The sequence below is a fragment of the Bactrocera dorsalis genome, chromosome 2 (assembly GCF_023373825.1).
Source record: "Bactrocera dorsalis isolate Fly_Bdor chromosome 2, ASM2337382v1, whole genome shotgun sequence".
NCBI lineage: Eukaryota > Metazoa > Arthropoda > Insecta > Diptera > Tephritidae > Bactrocera > Bactrocera dorsalis.
Window position 1 is genome coordinate 12,525,815 of NC_064304.1, and position 24,151 is coordinate 12,549,965.

At 35.3% G+C, this 24,151-nt stretch overlaps 2 protein-coding genes and 3 non-coding genes across 6 annotated transcripts in view; 1 reads left to right on the plus strand and 4 right to left on the minus strand.

The window, feature by feature from the left end:
• Positions 1 to 3,883: 3,883 nt before the first annotated feature.
• Positions 3,884 to 3,956, minus strand: Trnak-cuu (transfer RNA lysine (anticodon CUU)). Its single transcript has one exon. It is a non-coding gene; the product is annotated as a tRNA-Lys (tRNA).
• Positions 3,957 to 6,373: 2,417 nt separating this feature from the next.
• LOC105227555 (serine--tRNA synthetase-like protein Slimp) lies at positions 6,374 to 7,999 on the plus strand. Its single transcript, XM_011206951.4, has 2 exons — positions 6,374 to 6,823; positions 6,896 to 7,999. The coding sequence occupies exons 1-2, from the start codon at positions 6,467 to 6,469 to the stop codon at positions 7,976 to 7,978; spliced, it is 1,440 nt and encodes a 479-aa protein (XP_011205253.2). The 5' UTR covers positions 6,374 to 6,466; the 3' UTR covers positions 7,979 to 7,999.
• An 869-nt stretch (positions 8,000 to 8,868) lies between these two features.
• Positions 8,869 to 24,151, minus strand: part of LOC105227557 (transcription factor IIIB 90 kDa subunit) — a 44,153-nt gene continuing 28,870 nt past the window's right edge. For both annotated transcript variants that reach the window (XM_011206961.4, XM_011206960.4), the window contains 5 exons: positions 14,337 to 14,486; positions 10,719 to 10,945; positions 9,592 to 10,346; positions 9,400 to 9,524; positions 8,869 to 9,338 (listed from right to left, as the gene is read on the minus strand). In XM_011206961.4, coding sequence (XP_011205263.2) covers positions 9,196 to 9,338; positions 9,400 to 9,524; positions 9,592 to 10,346; positions 10,719 to 10,945; positions 14,337 to 14,486 — 1,400 coding nt within the window. In that variant the 3' untranslated portion in view covers positions 8,869 to 9,195. The remainder of the gene's footprint in view (positions 9,339 to 9,399; positions 9,525 to 9,591; positions 10,347 to 10,718; positions 10,946 to 14,336; positions 14,487 to 24,151) is intronic.
• On the minus strand, positions 10,476 to 10,548 carry Trnak-cuu (transfer RNA lysine (anticodon CUU)). Its single transcript has one exon. It is a non-coding gene; the product is annotated as a tRNA-Lys (tRNA).
• Positions 11,190 to 11,262, minus strand: Trnak-uuu (transfer RNA lysine (anticodon UUU)). Its single transcript has one exon. It is a non-coding gene; the product is annotated as a tRNA-Lys (tRNA).

The window sequence follows — 24,151 nt, forward strand, 5'->3', positions numbered from 1 at the left end:
TTATCGACAAATTTTGTTCAGCGATGAGGCTCATTTCTGGTTGAATGGCTACGTAAATAAGCAAAATTGCCGCATTTGGGGTGAAGAGCAACCAGAAGCCGTTCAAGAACTGCCCATGCATCCCGAAAAATGCACTGTTTGGTGTGGTTTGTACGCTGGTGGAATCATTGGACCGTATTTTTTCAAAGATGCTGTTGGACGCAACGTTACGGTGAATGGCGATCGCTATCGTTCGATGCTAACAAACTTTTTGTTGCCAAAAATGGAAGAACTGAACTTGGTTGACATGTGGTTTCAACAAGATGGCGCTACATTCCACACAGCTCGCGATTCTATGGCCATTTTGAGGGAAAACTTCGGACAACAATTCATCTCAAGAAATGGACCCGTAAGTTGGCCACCAAGATCATGCGATTTAACGCCTTTAGACTATTTTTTGTGGGGCTACGTCAAGTCTAAAGTCTACAGAAATAAGCCAGCAACTATTCCAGCTTTGGAAGACAACATTTCCGAAGAAATTCGGGCTATTCCGGCCGAAATGCTCGAAAAAGTTGCCCAAAATTGGACTTTCCGAATAGACCACCTAAGACGCAGCCGCGGTCAACATTTAAATGAAATTATCTTCAAAAAGTAAATGTCATGAACCAATCTAACGTTTCAAATAAAGAACCGATGAGATTTTGCAAATTTTATGCGTTTTTTTTTTTAAAAAAGTTATCAAGCTCTTAAAAAATCACCCTTTATATGTAGGTCATGGTCGATAGTCGGATTGATCTTTTTTACAATCAAGTTTCTTTCATTGATTGACTGATGGATTTTATATCAAAAGGAGGCCATCAATACGCATTTAAATTTACTCAGATATTTCGAAATGCCATCAATATCCCGATTAGTTTCTGCCATAAGATTAAGTTTTTTAAATTCTTTCAAAGTATTTGTCAGTATGGGAAGATTTTTTGCAAATGGCTTGACTAACACTTTTCACTAGAAAGACAGTGAAATGAATTGCATATTTTGGATTTCAGAATATCAAAACGATGTGTACTGATTCTGAAAACGTTAAAAAATGTTTGGACGCTAGCAAAACAAATTAATGCAGGATAACATTCGGTCGAGTCGGCTACAGCCAAATTAAGTTTATGGGCACCACAGGGCAAAAGAACTCCAAAAGTGGTTCGAATCAATATCAAATCAGAACTCGCTTAAGAACATCCCATTCGAGACTTACCGGCTCAGGCATCCATTTTGAAGGCGATTACAAATAATTTTATTAAAATACAAGACCAGAATATACCTAAGATCCCGGTGCAATCTTCATCTATTTATCGTATTAAAATACGAAAAAATTTTTTCTCAGTCCGGTTTAAATGTGATCAAATGGTAAATTTCTTATTTAAATACTTCAAATAAATTTAATCAACTCGGTTGGTATCAACAGCCATACATTTTCTTACAGGGTATCATTTATTGCATTACAATGCCAGTTTTCATATTAAATGATTTTGCAGCTATTTAATTCGGATATTATATTTACTGTATGGTTGCTCATAGGCGCCAACATTGCTGCGGTTATGGGTAAAGCTGTATAGTTAGAAAAGCATGAATTGCAAATTATTAAACTTAATTAAAATAAACCATAAATCAAAAAATTCATTAAAGAAATAACTAGTAAATAGTAAATTTGTTCTTAAATTTATTTCGGATATATCAAAACAGTTTTTGGTAGAGTTTTTTAAAATGTGTCGTGAATATATTTACAAAACATTAATAAAAATTATTGTTACAGAACTACCACTTTAGTAAAGCTTTCAAGTTGTTATTACATCTTTGATCTCTCTACTAGTTACTTGATTTACAGCTACCTTCTGCGTCATTGCAGCGCATTCCAAGCAAAGAAGGCTAGTCCGGGGGCCACATCTGGGCTGTAGGTCGACTGCAGAAGTGTTGGGATGCCGGCCTTGGTTAGGTAGCTCTTCACAAAAAGGCGTTGTAAACCGGGACGTTGTCGTGGTGCAATTTCCAAACGGCTGCGATGTCTTGTCGAACCCGTTTGACCCTTCGTTGAAGTCTTTTGAGGACTTTTACGTAAAACTTGTCGTTGACGGTTTGTCCAGGAGGAACAAATTCATGGTGGACGATGCCTTTGATGTCAAAAAAGATAATGAGAATCGTTTTCACTTCGGATTTGCTTATTCTTCCCCTTATTTTGGGCGATGAGCTGCCTGCGTGTGCCACTCGGAATATTGTCTAAAGCAACATCTGGGTATATAAAAAAGCAACGCCAAAGCTATTTTCTGAAAATTAACTCAGTGATTTAATACGTGATCAATTTACCTTTTATATTATTAAAGTGGAGGACGTGGAAGGAAACTGTTTTAATTACATTTATGGAATATTTCCGAAGCTTAGTATGAAAGAAGTTAAAAGTTGGAAAATTTTACAATGATCCTCAAATACGGCAATTAATGAAAGCTACAGATTTGAACGATATTACGACTGTTCGGGAAATTGAAGATTGGAAAAGTTTTGTGTTGGTGGGAAATTTCCTAAGTAACTATAAAGCACAATATTATGAAGAAATTGTGAAAAATATCTGCTGACAAACTTTTTTGGGGCAAATATGAGTAGTAAATTAGACTATCTCCGTAATCACCTGGATAAGTTTTCGGATAGTTTTGGAAATCATAGTGAGGAACAGAAATGGCCGCTACTCCAGGATCTAAAAGTGAAGGAAAAGGAGTTATCAAAACTATTGGAATCGCCAAATGGTGGCAGAATTGCTGTTCCTTAAAAAGAGACTTCCAGCTAAAGAATTATGGAAAAAGAGTTTTTTTTGCTATATATGTACTTCTAACATATGTATGTATTCGACAATTTTCTCTCTGTTTTCTTTCTTTATTTTTAAAAACAAAATTGATACAATAAAGATCAGCTAGTTTGTTTCATGTTTTGTTGTAGTGTTAAATGAAAATACAAAATATTAAAAATAAATAAGAGAAAATGATCGAAAATTGTGAATACAAGTATATCCCAAATATAGATAATTATATATCAGAAGTATTATTATTAATTGAATTTGGGTTTAAAAGTTCAAAAATAAATCTACATTAACCCATGTTCTCTGCCGAACAGGAAGTGTTCGTACTAGTATACATGTAATACAAGTGGATGCAAATATATTTTCAGACATAAAACAACCATTTATAGGTATACACATACATAAGTAGTCAAAAGAGGACAATAACCAAACGAGCGGGGAATGATATAAAGTTACATAAAGCGAAGGAAAAATAAAATTAATTAAATGTAATTGAGTAAAAGTAAATCGAATAGCCGTAAATCAGTTTGGCCAGACTGGAAGTAAAAAACCGCTGACCATTGGTGTTGTTGTTATTGGGGCGGCAAAAGAATTCCAGGTGTATATTAACTATGTAGAATGCTGGCAATTACAAATTTACAGAATATTTTTTACCTTACAACTGGACAGAGCCTGAGTTTGAGCCAAGCTAAAAACATTAAAAACTTTTTTCTTTGAGCGGTCGTTCCTTAGAAGGCAAAGAACATCTTCAGAGCGTAGTTCTTCCATTAAGAGTCATCTCAAAAACTCCTAAGACTTTTTAGAGTAGAAATAAAACCAATATGTTCCTCCATTTGTCAAGGCCTGACAGCCATCAGCACGTGTTAACTACAGAAGAAAGATACGCACGTTGAGTGTGTGTGTCATGTGATGTTATGTATGTATATAGCAAACAACATCATTCAATCAAGCGATATTGAAATAGTTGTGTATTTTAAACACTAACAAATAATAAACAATTTTCATAAACTTAAACTACATATTGTTGTATTGTATATTCAATAAAATAAAAAAAAATTTATTGTGCGCCCAACGTGGGGCTCGAACCCACGACCCTGAGATTAAGAGTCTCATGCTCTACCGACTGAGCTAGCCGGGCTGTTATAATCTCTGTGTCAAATTAATTACTTCAAATGACTCTGAGCGAGAAACAAGTTTAAATTTGGTATAATTTTGAAGTGATCACTCCTATTTATAGATCAGCATTGTGCTGCCAGATCGACAAAGAACTTAAAAAAAAATTGCATTTTGCGCGAAGCAATCCGCCAGAAACGCCCGGATTTGTGGAAGAACAAAAATTGGCTTTTGCACCACGATAACGCCCCTGCTCACACACATCGTTGCTTATGCGCGACTTTTTGGCCAAAATCAACACACTAATGATGCCGCAGCCACCGTATTCCCCAGATCTGGCCCCCTGTGACTTTTTCTTGTTCCCTAAACTGAAGAGGCCCACCAAACAACGACGTCACGCTTCTCTTGACGAGTTAAAGACGGCATCGAAGGAGGAGCTAAAGAAGATACAAAAAAATTGATTTTTTGAAGTGCTTCGAAGATTGGAAAAACCGTTGGCACAAGTGTATAATATCTCATGGGGATTACTTTGAAAGGGACAAAATAGATCTATTTTCATGAATAAATAAATAACAGGGACCGGAAATAAGAGTTATTTTACAATTTTTAATAAAAAAAATCATACGTAAAGGAACATCGTAGAAAAGTTTTGTTTACACCATCATGATTTTTAGGTGAACTATATGCGAAATATTGTATGATTTTTAAATTTAGATTTTTATATATTTAGATCAAAAATAAAAGTTATTTTTGATTTCTATTTTTTTAGGTCAAAAATAAAAGTTATTTTTGATTTTTATTTTTTTAGATCAAAAATAAAAGTTATTTTTGATTTTTATTTTTTTAGATCAAAAAATAAGAATTATTTTTGATTTTTATATTTTTAAATCAATAATAAAAATAAATTCAAAATTTGTGGCATAATATGTTTCTTAATACGGTTATAATAACAGCAAAAAATAAATAAATAAAAATTTTGAATTGATTTTTATTATTGATTTAAAAATATAAAAATCAAAAATAATTCTTATTTTTTGATCTAAAAAAATAAAAATCAAAAATAACTTTTATATTTGATCTAAAAAAATAAAAATCAAAAATAACTTTTATTTTTGATCTAAATATATAAAAATCAAAAATAATTTTTATTTTTGATCTAAATATATAAAAATCAAAAATAACTCTTATTTTTTGATTTTTTCGATAAAAGTCATAAGAGTTACGGTCCCTGATAAATAATTTTTGAAAAAACACAAAATTCGCGATACTTTTTGAACACACCTCGTATATAAATTTCAAGAATTAAAAATATAATTTCATAAGATGTAGTTGTAGATGTGTAACAATAACAACAAGCAATTATAAGATAATTTAAACCTGCAAAATTTTAAATATCTTTATCAAAAGTTACACTACATTAGTAACAACTACAACCCTGCTGGTTTTTCATTCGATTTGAATGGAATATGAGCTAATAAGTACAACTGCTTTCCGGAATATGGTTAAAAAAAAAATATGAAAAAATAAGATTAATTAATACCCGAATATTATTTCAATTTTTGCAGCATAAACATATGTATGTATATACAAGGGTTTTCCACACTTTTCAGTTAGCATGCGACTGTATGTATTATTTACCAGATATGTACATATATGAAACTTGCTTTCTTCTTTTTATTCGGGGTGTTTTTTACGTGGCGGGTCCCAAACCCAACGCACAACCCTGGGGAGGGATGTTTCGCCTTCAAATGGATGTTTTTTGGCTATCCAGAGGTTGGTACTTGGTCTAAGACCGCAAATTGAAAGCTACTTGAACTAGATGTAAAAGAACCGTTTCTGGCCACTACCAAGTGTATAACGCTTCTCACTTGCGTGAACTTCTAAACATGGCTCCGTCTCCCACGACGACATTTAATTAAGAGACGAGAAGATGTCGACCGAATGGATGAAAGCACTCCAACTCTGAGAGTATTCGACGATGTACCTGCCGGAAACTTAAATATTAAGTAAGTTTATAATGTGTGTTTACAGTTTCTTTGAATTTACAACACCGTAAGTTAATTTACTCAATATATAAGAATCTCAAACAGCGTTCAAACAAACACTAACTATCATATGGAGATCCAATTATCCACGAAACAAAAAAAAATTGTACCGATCTATAAAAATGTTTATGTTGTTTATTTCCATAAAAAAATTTTTGTATCTAAGAATATTTTTTTAAATATATTTAATTATTATTTTTATATTTTTTATTAATTTTTTAAATTCAAAACTTTACGAAATTACTAATAAAACTCAAGAGCAAAAGAATACCCCTTATATTTTTCACAAAATAGCCTCATATAAATAATACTGAATACCTCATTGTTCAAAATATTTGATTGTATTTTTCAGTAAACACCATCTGGCAACACGGCATTTCAGAATTGCGTAAACAATAATCAGCTGTTCTCATTGCGTATCCTTCAAACACGAGCATTTCATTTTAGTTGACAAAAAAACATAGTTATTAGGTTTATTGCATAAAAGTAAATGCGAATTTTACAGTCACACACAAATAATACGACAATGGTGTATTTGCTTCGATATACTACGAAATATTTGTTAAAAAGTGCACAGCAGCTGCCAATTAAGCGAAGCATTTCTGCTCTCTACATAACCGGTGATAAGGCGAAAAAGAATTATGCACCACTTCAACCGTACATGGATTTTGAGGAGACCCTCAGCCAACACGAACCATTGGAAGAAAGCATAAAAGCGCGCAAATTGCAGATAAATCTTGATGAATTAAAGACAAAATATGCGAAATTTCAAAGTATGAAAAATCAAATAAAACAAGTGGAGGAAGAACGTGAGTCAGTGTCGAAAAAACTGAAGGAGCTAAATAAAGTATGTGGAAAGCGGTATGAAAATATGCTCAAATTGATTAAGTTATATATTTATTTTAAAATTTTTTTTCAGGTGGGCGCTGCCACAAAAGAAATCGAGCAATTGAAGGAGAAGGGAGTAAGTTTGCGTAATGCTTTGAAATCACTTAAGACAGAAAATTATCCAATTGAAGAAGACTTTATACACTCATTTCTAAATTTGCCGAATCATTTGCATCCAAAATGTCCACAAGGCAATGTTGAGAAGTTGCTTTACCGCAGTCCAACGCCACGATGTGAAGAGCAGCAGCCCACGCATTTAGCCAATAAAGAACTTATACGTTTTTACAACAATAGTCGCTACTATATGCTCGGAACACTAGCAGAATTCGATGTATACAGCATGCAAGCGTTGACAAATTATTACGTGCAAAAAGGTGGTTTCCTACAAATGGCTAACCCGGACTTTGCGCGTCTGGTGCTTTTAGAGGCAAGTGCAACACCTTTGGAAAAATATCACTTAGTGAAAGAGGAGGATTTAATTAGTGAAGTTAATCGTGCATATTTAACCGGTGGTGCAACTTTTGAAGGTTTCTTAGCAGCTTTTGCACGTCTGGTAGTTTTTCCTAAATCCTTACCAATACCTATGGTGGCGCCCGGTAGAAGTTACGTGAAAGTAGCAAATAAAGAAGGGCAAGTTGACAACCTCTTCACTGCCACACAAACAAATGCTGTGCAAACGTTTGTTGCCACCAAAAGTGCAGAGGAAGCAGAGGAGCAAATGGATAAGATCTTAAATTTAGCCGTAGATTTCTACAAAGAATTGGGTGTGCATTTTCGTGTAATCTATGAGGACGCGAGTGCGCTAACTAATGCCGAATGTCTACGTGCAAGTATACAAATGTACTCACCGGCAGAACAACGCTACATATGTGTGGGAAATGTTAGCAACTATGGCGATTTCGTGTCGAAACGTATAATGTTTTGTATTCGTGAAAAGAATGGCTATACTTTTCCACATATAGTGAGCGGCAGTGTGCTGCACGTAACGCGAGTAATCGCATTATTATTGGAAAATGGTGTGAACCTCGAAAACTGTAGGCTACTCGGTGATCCAGATAGTGATAAGAAGGCTGTAAATGCAGCTGTCGATGAATTCAAAGATTTATTTAAATAAAAACGTGTTGAGTAAAAACGCATTTAGTAGAGTTTATCATGGTTTATAAGTCTGTTATGTTTTATAGTACGTGGAAAAACGAAATGATGTCACTAATATATAAAATGGTGAAACATGAAAAAAATTTATATGATTATATAGTCAATACGCTGAGCTGATTTCCATGAAAAGTTATTAACTTCTTTATATTTATTATATTTTCATAATAAACCTGTCGAACAGAACTTAATAAAATAAAAAACTAATATGATTTATAATAAATTATTAAGATAAATATAAGAAAAAAAAGAAAAGTATTACAAACAAAATTATTAAAACAAAAAATGATATAAAACATAATTATAAAAAAATTTTAATACAAAATTATTAAAAAAAACAGTATTTTAAAGAAAATTATAAAAAAAAAACAATATTTTAAAGAAAATTATTAAAAAAAAAAACAATATTTTAAACAAAATTATAAAAAAAAAAAAAATATTTTAAACAAAATTATAAAAAAAAAAAAATAAAATTTTAAACAAAATTATTAAAAAAAAAAAATGTTTTAAACAAAATTATTAAAAAAAAAATATTTTAAACAAAATTATATGTCATAATTATTATTTTCCCTTTTGATACCGTACGGCAGAGAAAAAAATTATTAAAACACAAATCTCTCGTTCGGCTAAAATCCTATGTTGTGACACCAGGCGCGCAGAAATGCACAGTAAGTGACAAACACCTCACCACCACCCACTGCAACCGACATGTGCTGCGCTTTATGCGCGCTTTGGGAGTTCTCAGTGACACTAGCAATGCATTTTTGTGCGCAGCAATGACTGAGTTATTAAAAGCAACATACTTTTAGGCGCATTCAAAATGCATAGTACAGGGTGAAACATGTGACTATTTTATTATAAGAGTTTTATAGTTTTTATTTTTAATATTCATTTGAAAATGCACTTATTTGTGCCGTCTATATTATTATTTATACTGGATACTGCTGCGCTTTAAAGTAAATCAAATGCAGATTACATGAGAGATCCCTAGATAATCTTTTTCGTCACGTGAACAATTTCTATGCAGTAATATCTAAATATGTATACGTATATAAATATTTCTAGTATATAAGTGAGTTATCTGGCATACTTTTACTACAATAAAGTATGATTCGCTCGTGTAATAGTATATGTAATTTCATAGCCCTCTATTAGGAAGCAAATATGTCCAAATGGCGGTCAATAGTCATCATAGCCATAGTAATCGTCTTCTTCACCATCGTTCAGCATATCCTTCAGCGAGGAATATTCACGTTCCGGTTCAGGCTCTACCTCAGCATCGCCGTCCGCATCCGCATCGTCGACGAACTCATCCAAGTCATCTGCGCAAAAAAATTAACCGTTATTGGTACTTGAAATTTCAAGTAATGACCCATGGCTCACCATTCTCGACAACTACCGGCTCCTGCTTCGTTGGTGTCGCCGCTTCCTCAGCCACGGGCAGACCCATCTCCAATTTAGGCACTTTGGCTGCCGGTCCACCAATAGTGTAAGCTGGTTTGGCGCGACTGAACAAAAAGAAATAACAATTTCAATAAAGTAATTGCAAAATTACATTAAAAGTGCAGCACCCACCTATTCTTGTGCTTAATGGGTCCCGTTTCAATGATTGGCACATTTTTCACATCTAAAGCCTCGCTTGCCGCAACCTCTGTGGCTGTCGTGCTGACAGCAGTTACACCACCTTCTGTCAACGTACGCAAAATATCGTAATTGATTTTGCTTGAGATCTTCTTTTCCTGCAGCATTTTCTCGATAGCCTCTCCTGCGCTGGTTGAGGGACCGATCGGTTTGCGCCGTGGCCGTCGCTTTTTCTTCTCCGGCTTACCCTCTTCACGTTCTTTGGCCAGACGCTCCTCCTTTTCGCGCATTTCTTTCAAATACTCGGCATTTAATGCATTCCACATGTTGTTTTTGTACTCCGCTTCCTCGTGCGTGAGTATGTAATTGTTGATTTCTTCATCGTCTAGTCCTTCCAGGTCTAAGTCCTCCATGACATCATTCTCTTTGGCCTTTTCCACTTCGAGGAGTTCACTCGGTGCTGGACGGCACATAGACTCGATGTCCGGCTTAAGACCGCTTAGCACGATTTTCTCTGTTTTTTGTGGTCCCATAACATCGGGTGTGCCAGCGAGGCATTCTTTGATGGCCTCAAGATTGGATTCTTCAATGAAATTCGCCGATTCGACTTCTTCGAAATTGCTGTCGGTTCCTATATCGCCAAGTCCACCAGTCAGACGTTTGATGGTGTTCTTTTGTATACGCTTGAGATCTTTTTCGAGGTGTGTATCGATTTCCTTTTGCAATTTGGATAACTCATGTTCGCCAATCTGTGAAGTGTACATGAATATAAAGAAATCGGTAATTTAGTTTTATGTGTCATATTGGAATATAGTTATACTAGAAATAGTGTGAAATTAGAAAAAAATTGTAATAAAAATAATAAAAAAAATTAACTTCGCCCAACGTGGGGCTCGAACCCACGACCCTGAGATTAAGAGTCTCATGCTCTACCGACTGAGCTAGCCGGGCACTTGTACTCATTTTGTCAAATATGACACATCAATGCTAGGTAATGTTTTTGAGTTTATTCTTAAGTGACACGATCATTTAGGAAAATGAGATTTACAACGGGAACCACAAATGCTCAAATACTAATAATGCTCAATGTAAAAAATCATAACTTTAAATAAAACACTCACATCTTTAATGCGATCGCGATCCTTTTTCCGTGCCGCCTTGAAAGCGGGTGGATCTTGTTCCGCTTCCAGATCGACAGACATGAATTCATCCAAGGTGAGCGCACTGGAGGGTGTGTCCGCGAATTCAATTAAGCGCTTGCGCACTGTAGATTCGTGTATTTTCACGATGCCCACAATGTCGAGGATCGTGCGGCTGAACTCGTGCATGCGTGCGGCGATCAGTAAAGCTACAATTAAACGTAATGATATATTTTAGTGATTCTTGAAGATGTTTGATGTTTATTGAATTAATTTCTTCAGTTAGTTAGTTTTCATTCAAGGAAAGAATATTCATAGGTTTTACTTTTTACTCATAGATTTCCTACTACTAATGCTTTACTTTTAATTTACATTCATTTTCATATACATATATATACATATCCATAAAGAGTTCTTCTTCATTTTATATTCAATTAATAAAAAATTTATTACCGCCCGAGCAGGGACTTGAACCCTGGACCCTTGGATTAAAAGTCCAATGCTCTACCGACTGAGCTACCCGGGCACATGTCAATATGGGAAATTCTATTTGTTAAGAACGCAGAGTGATAAGTCATATTTAGTCATTTTTCTTGCCATTTCCATTTTGCTTAAACAATTTGAAATTTATAGAATTGCAAACTCGAGAACCATAAGCAAGTAGTTGAATGTGTGTCCAATTCATGTGTTTTTGTGTACACATACATATGTATTTTCGGCAAAATGTACGATGTACTCGTATTTAATATACAATAGGTGGATGAAATAAAAAAGAAACTTTGAATCGTTTGGTAGGGTAATTGTTTGTATTTTTTTAGAAAATTTCCCATATATTACTATGAGCAAAAAATAGTAAGATTTTGTTCATAATTTTAAAATTCTTAATTTATTCTTAACAATCTATGTCGTCCCCAAAGTAATTCACCTTAGCCCCAATAAATTTGTGGAAATGTTTTTTCCAACCCTCGAAAAAATTGTTAAAGTCTATTTCAGGTGGAGCCTTCAATGTTCGTAACGATTCTCGTTTAATGTTTTCAATTCACTTAAAACGGTTTCCCCGGAGCTAAATCAGGCATTGGGGAAAAACAAACGAAAAATCAATACAGCAAATATCAAGAGTTGTCGGCCCATACTTCCGGCCTCTTTTTACGAATGGCTTCACACTAATGACGTATAACATTCAAATAGTGTTCCTTGTTGATTGTTTGGCTGGTCGGAGGGAATTCGGAGTGCACCACACTTAGAAAATCGAAGAAAACTGTGATTTTTGACCTGCTTTGATGTGGTTTTTGCGACTGCGGCCCTCCTATGCCCCATACGGCCGATTGATGGTCTTTTTCCGGGTCGTAATAATACATTTCATGACATTCTGGTAGTCGGAAGGCATTGTTTTACAGACGTTAACGCTCGTTGTTTTTTGAGAAAAATTGGTGATTTCGGAACCAATCGTGCTTTTACTCTTTTTTAAATGCCAGTAAAATCTCAGACCATTAATCGTTGATCTCAAGGCATCAATTCCTTTATTTTATTGACGTTGTTGATCATCAGTAGACGTTGAAGGCGTTTCGAACGTGGTTCGTCATCAACGAGTTCTCGACAGTCTTTGAATAATTTGTACCAATCAAAAACACTTGGCAATCAATCATCGAAGTTTGTGCGCTAATTGAACTACAAACTCTGGATTAAAACCCCCAAGGAAGGCGTAGAGGTCGCAATGTGACCATATGAAATCGATGGTCAAGGAGAAACTTCCCCCCAAAAAAAAAGAAATCGATGAATGTCAACAATCATGGAATGAACTAAAGATGCTAGGATAGAATAGGATTATATAGAGTTATTCTATTGAGGCCCTATGCTCTCCCCTAGAATATGAAATACAGAAAATGATGTTGATCACGAATATCTCTAATATCACTACAGAACAAATCTGAAGGAAATATTTGCAACGGATGTGCTAAGAAGTCTGTGTTGCATTTGAGGTGTCCAAAATACGAATTTTATTTCAAAAGTTTTGCATCACTTACAGCTATTTTGGTCATTTTAGTAAATTAGGGTGGTTGTAGGAATCAACCCCTTGACTACAATACAAAAATCTTACGTGTAATGAAATTTGTGCTATCATTTTCAGTTTTAGCAACCCAAATTAGCAAAAAAATATGAATATGACAAATTGTTTCACTGAGGATTTGTTTACCGAACAACCTTTCCTTATTATCTAAAACTTATCGAGATAGATAATGAGCTATATACTGCGATATGTGCCACAACTCGAAAAATGGTAAATGTTCTGGAGGCAGAGGACGCAATTATCACAAAAGTAGATTTAACGGTAATTTTCCAGTAAAGTGAGATAATGATGATAATGAAATTTCGTGGGCAAGTAGATACATAAGTGTATTACAAATTGATGTATTATATAAAAAATTGATTTAGAAATTTTTGTATTGTGACTTCTTTTGCAATTAGTGTGCGATATATCAAAATGATCCGGGTTATACTTATTTGGACGTGTAAGCGATAATTTCAGTAAAAATTTATATATCTTTCTCAAATAGTCTAGAATACGTAAAAATTGGTACTTTGAGAGGTATCAGAAAATATAGAGTTAGTTATAAATTAAGTAACAAAAGCTTCATTTCGTTACAAACCGTCACAGTTGATTGGTAAACAAGGCAGAAGAATGGACTAATTCGTTCTCATAGGCATAATTTTTGAAGAAACATGGACTGATGATTCCACCGGCCCACAAACCACACCAAACCGTAATTTTTCTGGATGAAATGGCAGCTCTTGAATCTCTGCAGGTTGCTCTTTGCCTCAAATGCGGAAATTTTGTTTGCTTACTTACCCATTGAGACAGAAATGAGCCTCATCGGTGAAGCCGAATCGACCCTCCACGATCTTCGTGTACATTCTTTAGGCTACTATATTTTCTTCACTGCGTGCAGCACGGGGTCTATTCGGTCGATTGTTATTCAATAATGAATGCTGAGTCTCAAGATGGATGATTATGTTGCGAATAGTACGATTAGAAGGCCGATTATGTTGACCATAAGTTAAGCGAAATGTGTGAAACAATTTTGTTACAGAACGTGAATTTTTGTAATAAAGTTGACCGCTTTGTAAACGTCGTTTGGACCTAAGTCTTTCCATGAGGAAATGCCAAACCATACTGAACCAAAATAATATGACAGCACGACTTACCCATGATCTATTTAAAAAAAGACTACTGACAAAAAGTATCTCTAAAGGGTATCTAAAAAATCGTCTAATTTTTTTTTAACAACTTAAGATAAAAGTATTGAAATGTTTAAAAGAAATTCAAAATTGCTGTGGATACCAAGGAATTGAGAAATGTATACTGCAAAATCTGAATCTGTATATGTACATACATATGTATACCAATGTGTTGGTATGCAACGATATAAAAATATGCCCACAGTCCTATCAATCCAATTAATGATCCTACGCAAAACAACCGGTAATGTAAACCAATTTAAAAGCAACATGTTGCGCTATAAATAGACGCGCGCTTCAATATTTAAATACATGTGTAAGCTTATAGGTTAAGTATGCATAAAATCGCGATCATAAACCTACCTGCGCCACACAAACCGGTCGGTCGGCGACCCGAGTGCAACGAATCCTTCTTCATGCGTTGGACAATGCGCAAAGCGGTCATGGAGACCTCGTGGGTTTTGGCGCCGAACTGCAATTTATTGGCGAAGCGCATAATGTATAAGCAGGGATCTAGAAAAAAGAACAAAAGAGCGTGGTTAATTGAGGGTATGAAAAATATACATATTTAGAAGTTGAAAAAAATATACAAAAGAGCGGAGAAGGAAGTAAATGCGGAAATGATTTTTTAAGTCAATAAAAAAATTTAAAAGTCAATATGCAAAAGTCACAAAAGAAAATGCTAACTACTATTAGTAATCGCGTTAAGAGACATAAATATGTAGTAGAATAAATACGCGCGCAGTATTATAAACTAATTTAAAGCTAAAATATTATGAGTCTTCTCAATATTGTCTACACATATTGCGGATTTTAGTAAACCAACAAAAAAATAATCAAAATTTAACAGCTATTCACCACAAATTTGCCGCTGTCTGTCAAACGTGTAAAAGACAAGTCGAGACAAGTAAAGAATTTGACCTTGAAATATCAACAAAAATACTCGTAGTCGTCAAGGCATTCACTCGTACGACGACACGCCGCTATGGCCGGCGGACCAACCCACCGGACAGGCCGCCTGTCAGTGAAAGAGCAACTTGCTCAAGCAAGCAGCCGCCTGTGATGACGTGCAGCAGTCGCGGGCCGGTTTGCAGTGAGCGCTTAATCCAAGCTGAGTTTGAAATTTCGCTGTCGACGCTTGACTACAGTCGCAGTCGGAGTTGGCAGCGAAAAAAATCTTGAACCCGATCTTGAGCAAGTGCACTGTCGGCAGCCCGCCGCCGAATCAAATACATGTGCAACAACAAGCGAAAGGAATGCTACGGCAACGAAGACTGGTTTTGCATTTTTCGTCTGCTGAGTGTTTTATCTTTCATAATTTTTGTTTTTGCTGTTTTGTAAATTAATCGCAGCAAAATGTGTGTGTAAAAGTAGTGATTAAAATGTCTGTCATTAATTTACAGAAAAAAATAAAAAAACAAAAATTTAGAGATAATAAAATAATAAGTTTGAATATCGTTATCGATAAGCGAAAAAAATAAGTAATTGCTCATAATATAGACACATATAGTATATAGTAATCTACGTTTGTTTATAATGTGCTTGTCGTGAGTACAAAACGAAAGACTTACGAAACAAACTCGCATTCAAAGCAACCATCAAGTGATATTCAATACTCACACGCCGGCCGGCCGGTGGGAACCGCAAAAACTCATATTTATTATTGTTTACACGAAATTTCGCAAATATGTTTTTGTATCTTGTTGTTGTTGTAGATTTTTCACGGCTTCGTACTTTAATTTTCAAACTAAGTATTTGTTTTGTATGTAATTTGAACTAAAAAATGGGACAGTAAACTTATGCAAATACGCGTATGAGATAAAGGGTGTCACATCGGTTATATCGGCATATTAACATTGAAAAAATAAATATTTTGTATGTAAATATGACGGTTTGACATGAGCTCATCAATAGTCTGGAGAGCTTATATATTGCTTTACAAATAATAATAATAAATAATTTTAATAGAACTCAGCGTTAGTAAAATCTGGAGATATGCGTGACTCGTTAACGTCATCGCTTTTTGACATCAGCTTCTTTCAAAGATATTAGCTTACTTTTTGATTACACAATAGCGTTACATTGATGACGAATGAATTTCAGTTACTCAAATAGACTTCTTTGTTTGACCTAGCTATCTCTAAAAATATCGTTTATATTTCAGCGGCTGGTTTTCGGTGTAAAAGTTATATTCAATATTAATATCCCGATATAAAAGCTGCCGCACCCTGTGTTCACATACAAACATAAGTCGATGCTTACATTGAATAGTTTAGGTAGGGGTTCTTGTGAGACAAGTAAAGCGTTTTAAGTCGTGAAAGAAGTAGGTGTTATGAAATAAAAAAGCAATACTTCACAATAATCACAACAAATAAATAAAATAAAATAAGTTCTATGAAGTAAAATGATATTTCACAATTTTGGAGAAGTAATATAAAAACATATTTTAATTTTAGTTGGGAGTATGTGGTAAAAATATATAAGATTTATAGAAATTACAGAAAAAATAGTGTAAAAAAGTCATAATAAATCATAGTCAATACAACAAGACAAAGTGTTGCGAAAGCTTCAAATCGGACTTAATTGTCGTTCATACTATGATATAGCAACATATTCCGAAGGGGAATAGTTCTGTTAATAAAGCATTCATCTCATATTCATAGGTATAGATACTCGACTTTTTTTTTAGAACGACAAAGGCGTAATCTTACATTAATTGTGGTCTAGTGTTTCTCATACGATATATAAGATAGTTGAAAAAGTCTTTTATTATTTCTAATCAAACTTTAACTTAATTTTTTTTATATCTATAATGTACTTTAATGAACCAAATATGTACCATTTTGGTCGAACTTTTTGCAATTTCCGGTAAAAACATTATTCCATCAGTGTAAAACTTTTCTGGTTTTACGACGAAAAACTGCGAAAAGTAATTTTCGCAGACTTTTCTTGAAGGCAACTTTACTCCATTAAGGGAGTTCTGCATTGACCGAAACAAATGATAATCCGATGGTGCAAGGTCAACGCTATATGGTGGCCAAGCTCCATATGGCTTCTCAGCCAAGCTCTCCCAGTTTTTCCCGAGTCATCAAAGATGTGTGTGGTCTAGCGTTGTGCTGATGGAAGACGAATTGATCAGTTCTGCATAATCTTTCGAGTCGTCAATCCAGGCTTTGCGACCATTTTTTGGACTTCACCATGATTGGACCATGATCTTTTTCACACATTATTGTAGGATTTTATCCACTTTTCGTCTCCTGTTACCATTCGCTTCAGAAATTGTTCGATTTCATTTCGTCTCAGCAAAGAATCGCAGATGTTAATTCGCTCCATTGAATTTTTCACAGATAATTCATGTGGTAACCAAACTTCGAGATTCTTTTTGTAGCGAGCCTTTTTTAACTGGTTCAAACCCATTCGATGATGAATGCTAAGTTCCTTAGCGATGTCATGGCTGCTTTTGTGACGGTCCTGGTCAATCATTGCCATAATTTCATCGAAATTTTCAACTATAAGTCCACCAGATCGAGGTGCATCTTGCACATTTCTAGAACAGAAGCGAGTGAACCATTGTTGTGCTACACGAGCACAGCATCGTCTCCGTAAACTTCACAAATGTCATTGGTGGCTTGTGTGGCATTCTTTCCTTTTTTTTACAAAAACTTTCAAAATATAGCGAACTTCTTCATTTTTTTCACTAATTTTTGAACAGCTCTAACTTTTTTCTCCGAATTTAAACTGTTTTGGTTAAATTAAGCTTAAAATCCCACCTCTCTGATACAATATGATAGGTAGCACTAGAGACATACGACTGCAACGACATCTATTGACAAAATACGAAAATACTTTTTCGACTACCCAATATTTAAAGCAAACTATTGGTTTTCTGTACTGGGTTTAATGCCAACAGGAACATCAGACATCAACTGTAAGAAATTAAATTACCGTCACACATTTTTTGGACTCCCAACCGGTATCATAATTGCTAACAGAATCAAGTGGTTCTATCCCAGCTTTTACAGTTTATTTGGGTTTTAATATCTTAGACAGTTAAGTCTGTTACATAAACGAGATATTTTTTTTTTTTTCAAGTGGTTGGAAGCGAGATACGAATTGTTTTATCTAAGTAGTAGGAATAACGCTTTCTCGTTACAATTAAAAGCTGATACTTGGAGAAGCTTTCTTGAGGTGTCTAGCAACCAATTTTCAGAGTACGAAGCCAAAAAAAATCGTATTTTTATCCACTCTAATGTATATATAATATATGTATGTACATGAGGTACAATGTATATAATTCTTTCTATAATTTCAAAGAACAACAAATAACCACTCAAAGCGGAAACATTCGTTCATTTACTCTAAAGTTGCTTTTTCATGTTCATGTACCCGCATTGAAAACCATAATCTAAACTGACCTTGCGCAACAATAGTACTTGATCCAATGACACAAATACATACAACCAATACAGCTACATAGACCTATTGGGGGCCAATTGGTCACAGTAATAATTTTATCTCTCTTTCATGACTTTTTGTCCGCCACAATTTGCTCTGCGCACGCACAAATTAATCCAAACCCAACCAAAGCAAAGTTGTCCTCGATTCTAACGCGCATATATTTATTAATAAATATTTTGCTTTAATTCTTCGACTTTAGTAGCGCGTATTAAGCAAAGAGCAGCAAACAGCGCAGCCTCCAAAGAACACAAATCTCGACAAATGTTGTTGTTTTATTGTTGGAGTATTTGACTTGCTGCGTGCGTGTCAATCTCTCATGCATATGACTGTATTTTTCAGGGTCACCGCGGTAGCCACAGCAGCAGCACAAGCAAATGTAGCAAAGAACGGCGTTGGCAGCTGATCGCTAGCAGTTAGAATGCATTTATTTCGAAACAAATACAAAATAAATTGAAAAATTGTTTCGACAATATTTAGAAAGAAGTGAAATAGAATTTTGTATGGATGTGTCTGCACCGCTATTATTAGTAATATGCTTAACGGTAATTTTTTATGTAAGCTAAAATCATGTTAGGAGAAGAAACAATTATTGAAATCCATTAGAATAACGGCTTTAAACCCGTTTCTATTAAATGTAATTATGCATAAATTTGGGCAATTGACTCACAATTGTCTTGTAAACTGGAATTTGTTTGCATTTCATTGATTTGCTTCGTTAATAATGAAGCAAACATCATATATTTCGCTAAAATGAGTATTAAACCCACACACTTTGTAAGAAAGGTACATTTTTTTTAATTTTAATTTCAGTGTAATTAATTTTAAATCAAAAACAAGATATTTTTGCGCATTTAAACCTTGTATTTTTTCCATGTTAGAGATGAGCGTGATACTCAATACTTGATCTTGATCCTATTCATACTAAAATTTAAAGAAGTTATTGTAATTTTATCGGGATTGTATAGAAATCGCAGTCTCTTCACAAATATTTGTAGACTTTCTCGAATCCACCTAACATGTGTTGTAATTTCAATACTAGTTTTGAAGAGTCTATGTGTATGTTAGTTTCGGGTATGTTTTTAGTTTCTGTATATATAATACTGTTGAAGTCTGAGATATTAATGTGAATGTTTTTGAAATGATGTCAAAAAAATTATTTTTACTTGAAAAATTTATATAATTTGTGTGCCCGCAGAATGGAGCTGACAGATCGAGAATACTGCAGGAAATATCTAGAACAAAGCACCAAAGAAACAATGGTGCATCTTTTGTTCACATTAGCAAGACTACGCTGTAAGCATCCGGTGTCCCCACGGTATGATACACTGCAGAAGGTATAGATAGTGAGGCTGCAGATCTGTTCAAATTCGCATCAAGCGCAGGCATCCTAATGGATGACTACTCCTCATGGACCCAGTAACTGAACTCCATCTGATATCGCACAGGACTAAAACAGGTCTATGCGTGGCTTATTGGGCCTGCCACATTAACCTGACCTAACCTATATAATATACATATTAATAAGAGTACTGAAAACTATGACACTTTGGCCGGTCGGAAGGAATTTGGCATGCACCACACCTCGATAGTCGCAGAAAAATGTCAACATAACCATGATTTTGACCTGTTTGACCCTACGTGGTTTCCTCGGCTTCGGCTCGCCTTTGCCACGACATTCGGCCGATTGATCGTCTGTTTTCGGGTCGTAGGCATAGATCCAAGACTCACCGCCAGTAATGATACGTTCCATGACATCCCGGTAGTCGAAAAGCACTGTTTCACTGACGTTAACGCAACTCTGTTTTTCAAAAATAAAGGAGTGATTTTGGAATCAATCGTGCTTTCACTTTTAGGCCCAAATCTTTCAAAATGGTTTTCATTGAGCATTCCGATATTTCAACGATGCCAGTAAGAGCTCTGACTGTTTATTATGGTTTCTCAACCACCAATTCCTTTATTTTCTTGACGCGTTGATCTTCAGTTAATTTTGATAGCCGCCGTGGACTTGGTTTGTCGTCAACGCTTTCTCGACCCTTTTTGAAAAATTTGTATCAATCAAAAGCATTTGCTCGCGACAAGCAATTACCAGGTCTTTTTCGACATTCTGAACCTTTCGGCCCCAGAAATTTGATTCCGTACACAAAGTTTTATGTTCTTCTGTGTTGAATAATTTCACTTATCGTAAAAGCATTAATAAAAGTAGGCAATACCTTTTAACCTAAAAAATGTTGTCGCACATTTATTCACCAAAAATCAGTGATAAAAATATTGCTGCTTAATTTAGAAGTCATAAAATTATCGGCATAAGCTGAAGTTAGTGATGCAATCGTTGCAACTTAGCATTTGATGAAATAAAAAATTGTGACGTAATGAAGAGTTGCTGACGGAGAATGAGGAGGTGTTGCGCTGACGAAGTGGCGATGAGGCGGCATTAAAAAGCCATTAGTAAATATGGTACTTCGAACAGAATTTGAAATCTCTCATACTAGCACACACAAATAAAGGCATACAAACAAATGCATGTATATATATAATGAATTTACAATATATAATGAATATTGATGCATATTAATTGCAATGATTGAGCCTTATAAATAGCAAATTTTCTTTTTACCTGCATTTATTAAAATTTTAGAATCTAGAAGAGAAATGTTGTTAAAGAGTTATAGTGATAAGTATTAAGAAGCGTAGGTGAACATAGGAGAGTCAGCGCGCACGTAAGTTCATTTTAGACCAACAGCTGCCGCGGACAGGCTGACCGTGCAACGAAAAGGAATGTTTGCTACTTAAATACTTATCGAATTAGAGCGTAGTGAATTGCACTAAAATGCAGAAACTTCAACGACAGCATCAATGTCAGCAACAATCGCCGTTGCAGCTGCAGCAGGAAGAGCCAGTGGCAACACTTGTTTTTTTTTTTTTAAGTTTACTAAATGAGCGTTTGAGCGCCTCAAAGTATGTCAAGCATTTGACGGGCTTTTTGGCAAACGCAGCCGCTACTTGAACCATTCGCTGACAAGCGTTCAGCGCTAAACGCCTGCCACAGTTACATTAAGCTCAGCAATGTACTATATAAGTACATAAGCAGGTATATACTCAAGTATATAAAATGCAACACAAGCCGGCGGATACTGCGCACAGCTTTAGTTAGACTTTAACTCAGTTGGTTTTTTTTTTTCAACTCAGTTGGTGAATGTGCGCATGTGTTGCTCATTTGGACAGGCGGCGGTCAGTCAGCCACTCAGCCAGCCAGCAAGCAAGCACCACCCTGCTGTGCCATTGGCAATAAATGCATTTACTCATTTGAACTTTTGGCGCTAAGTGAGCTGAAGTGCTCAGCAGGCGCCGTCAGCCATCAACATCATTTGCAGTTACATCAAGTTGCAACAATCCAAAGTGGCAGTGGCAATATGTTTTCACCAGCGCGCTGCACACAAGCACAAATCCCGCAAACTTACTGCAGAGCACTGCAAGCATACACACACACACTTTCCTGCTCGTCGTCAACTTCGCTTTTTTCTTTGGGAAGCGTTGTGGCGGAAAAAGTTTCTAGCTTTTTTTATTGCTCCTTCGTTGCAACAAAAATGCGCGGAGCTTGTAAGCAGTTAACAGTTTTGTTGCAAATTGATTGCAGCCATTGTAAATTGAATGTTGTAAACAAGCAGCACAAGCCAACTCAGCCAAGCTGTTTATAGTTTATGGCGGGGGGTTTGTGTGGGATATTAGCTAAGTGGCAACAAATTTGCAAACAATTTGTTGAGGGAGAACTCAAATTAAGCAGAGTTCAGAAATGGCAAGTTATGACCCACTTTTTTCGACTCCCTTGTATTGGTATAAATTCTTCCAATGCCAGCAGTTCAATTATTTCGATTTCTTTTGATTGAAACCGAAAAGTTAGTTGAATTTAATGCAAGTTCAAGAGGCAACATTTTGGATTTCCTAATTAGGCCACCATTGAAGAAATAACTCTATTTGATAAATGCGAACTTTTAAATAAATATTCTTTGCATTGAATTTTCAAGGTTAGTGTTGAATTATGAGTTCTACCGAAAACACGTAGGAAGAAATAAATATACGCTTGCCTTTCTGAAAGAGATATTTGAAGTTTATGATGAGTGAAATTATCGAAGAAAGAAGTTCTATTAAATTAATGTGCGGAATCAAATTTCTGGTGCTGAAATGTTCAGAACGTTGGAAAAGGCCTTCAATGATAATTGTTTGTCGCGAGAAAATGTTTTTGATAGGTACAAATTATTCAAACAGAGTCGAGAACGCGTTGACGACGAACCACATCCAGGACGGTCATCAACATCAACTGATGATCAACACGTCAATAAAATAAAGGAATCGATGCTTGGGAATGAACGATTAACAGTCAGAGATCTTACTAGCATCGTTGGAATATCGGAAGGATTAATGAAAACCATTTTGAAATATCATTTGGGCTCAAGAAAAGTTAAAGCACGATAGATTGGTTCGAAAATCACTCAACTATTTCGAAAAACCGCGTCGTGTTAACATCTGTGAAGCAATACTTTCCGACGACCAGGATGTCATGAAACGTATTATTACTGACGATGAGTCTTGGATTCATGCTTGCGACCCGAAAACAGACGAGCAATCGGCCGAATATCGTGCCAAGATGAGCCTAAACGATGTCCAAGCTGGTCAAAAATCAAGGTTATGTTAACAGTTTTCCTCGATTATCGAGGTGTGGTGCACTCCGAATTCCATTCTACCGGTCAAACTGTTCACAAGGAATACTACATCAGTGTTATGCGTCATTTACGCGAAGCTATTCGTAAAAAGAGACCGGAATTATAGACCGACAACTCTTGGTTTTTGCAGCACAATATTGCACCAACGCATACTGCATTGATTCTTCGTAAGTTTTTCGCCAAATTTACAACTAATATGGTGGGGCAACCACCGTATTCGCCTGATTTAGCTCCGCGTGACTTCTGGCTATTCGGCAAACTCAAACGACAGTTTCTGGGAAATCATTTTGAGTCAATTAAAGTCATGAAACATGAATCGCTTCTCGTATTGAAGGCTATTCCGCAAATTGCTTAAACAACTGTTTCGAGGATCGTAAAAAAGTTGGCACAAGTGTAATGTGGCCTAGTGGAATTACTTTAAGGGGGACGATATAGATTTTGAAGAATACATTAAAAAAATTTATGAACAAAATCTTACTATTTTTTGCTCATAGTTTGCAACGAAGTTTCATCTAAGTTTGACAACATTTCAGGAAATAATTTATTTTTATTTTTAATTTAGATTATATGTAATTAATTAAGGTAACGTGGAAATCTCACACCATAAGTGAACCATCGCCGCATTTAAGTGTGCGCATCATATTTCTATCCGCCCGTCTGAATTAATACGTAGTCAGTTGGTTTTTGATATATCGACCAGAATTATTGCACACGACCAAGATACTGCGTATTTGTCGAAACGATGATCAGAATCAAGTGCTTGTAAGAACAACTTTTTCATTTGACATTTCTAAAAATTTGGTTTATTGTCTAAGGCTATAGTGCAATCTCTGAAGAAATTGCTCAGATCAGACCACTATAGAATATGGATAACATAACGGGTGATTCAAGTATTTTTATTCAGTATTATTTGGCATTTCGTCAGCGTACCATTCGCAACACCATCACCCATCTTGAGACCCAACATTCATTATTGGATAATATTCGACCGAATAGACCACG

Excerpts from the sequence above, each read along its gene's own strand:
- LOC105227555 (XM_011206951.4), top strand. The coding sequence starts at position 6,467 with ATGCGAATTTTACAGTCACACACAAATAATACGACAATGGTGTATTTG. Across the intron at positions 6,824-6,895 it reads AACTGAAGGAGCTAAATAAA|GTGGGCGCTGCCACAAAAGA; the intron begins GTATGTGGAAAG and ends ATTTTTTTTCAG.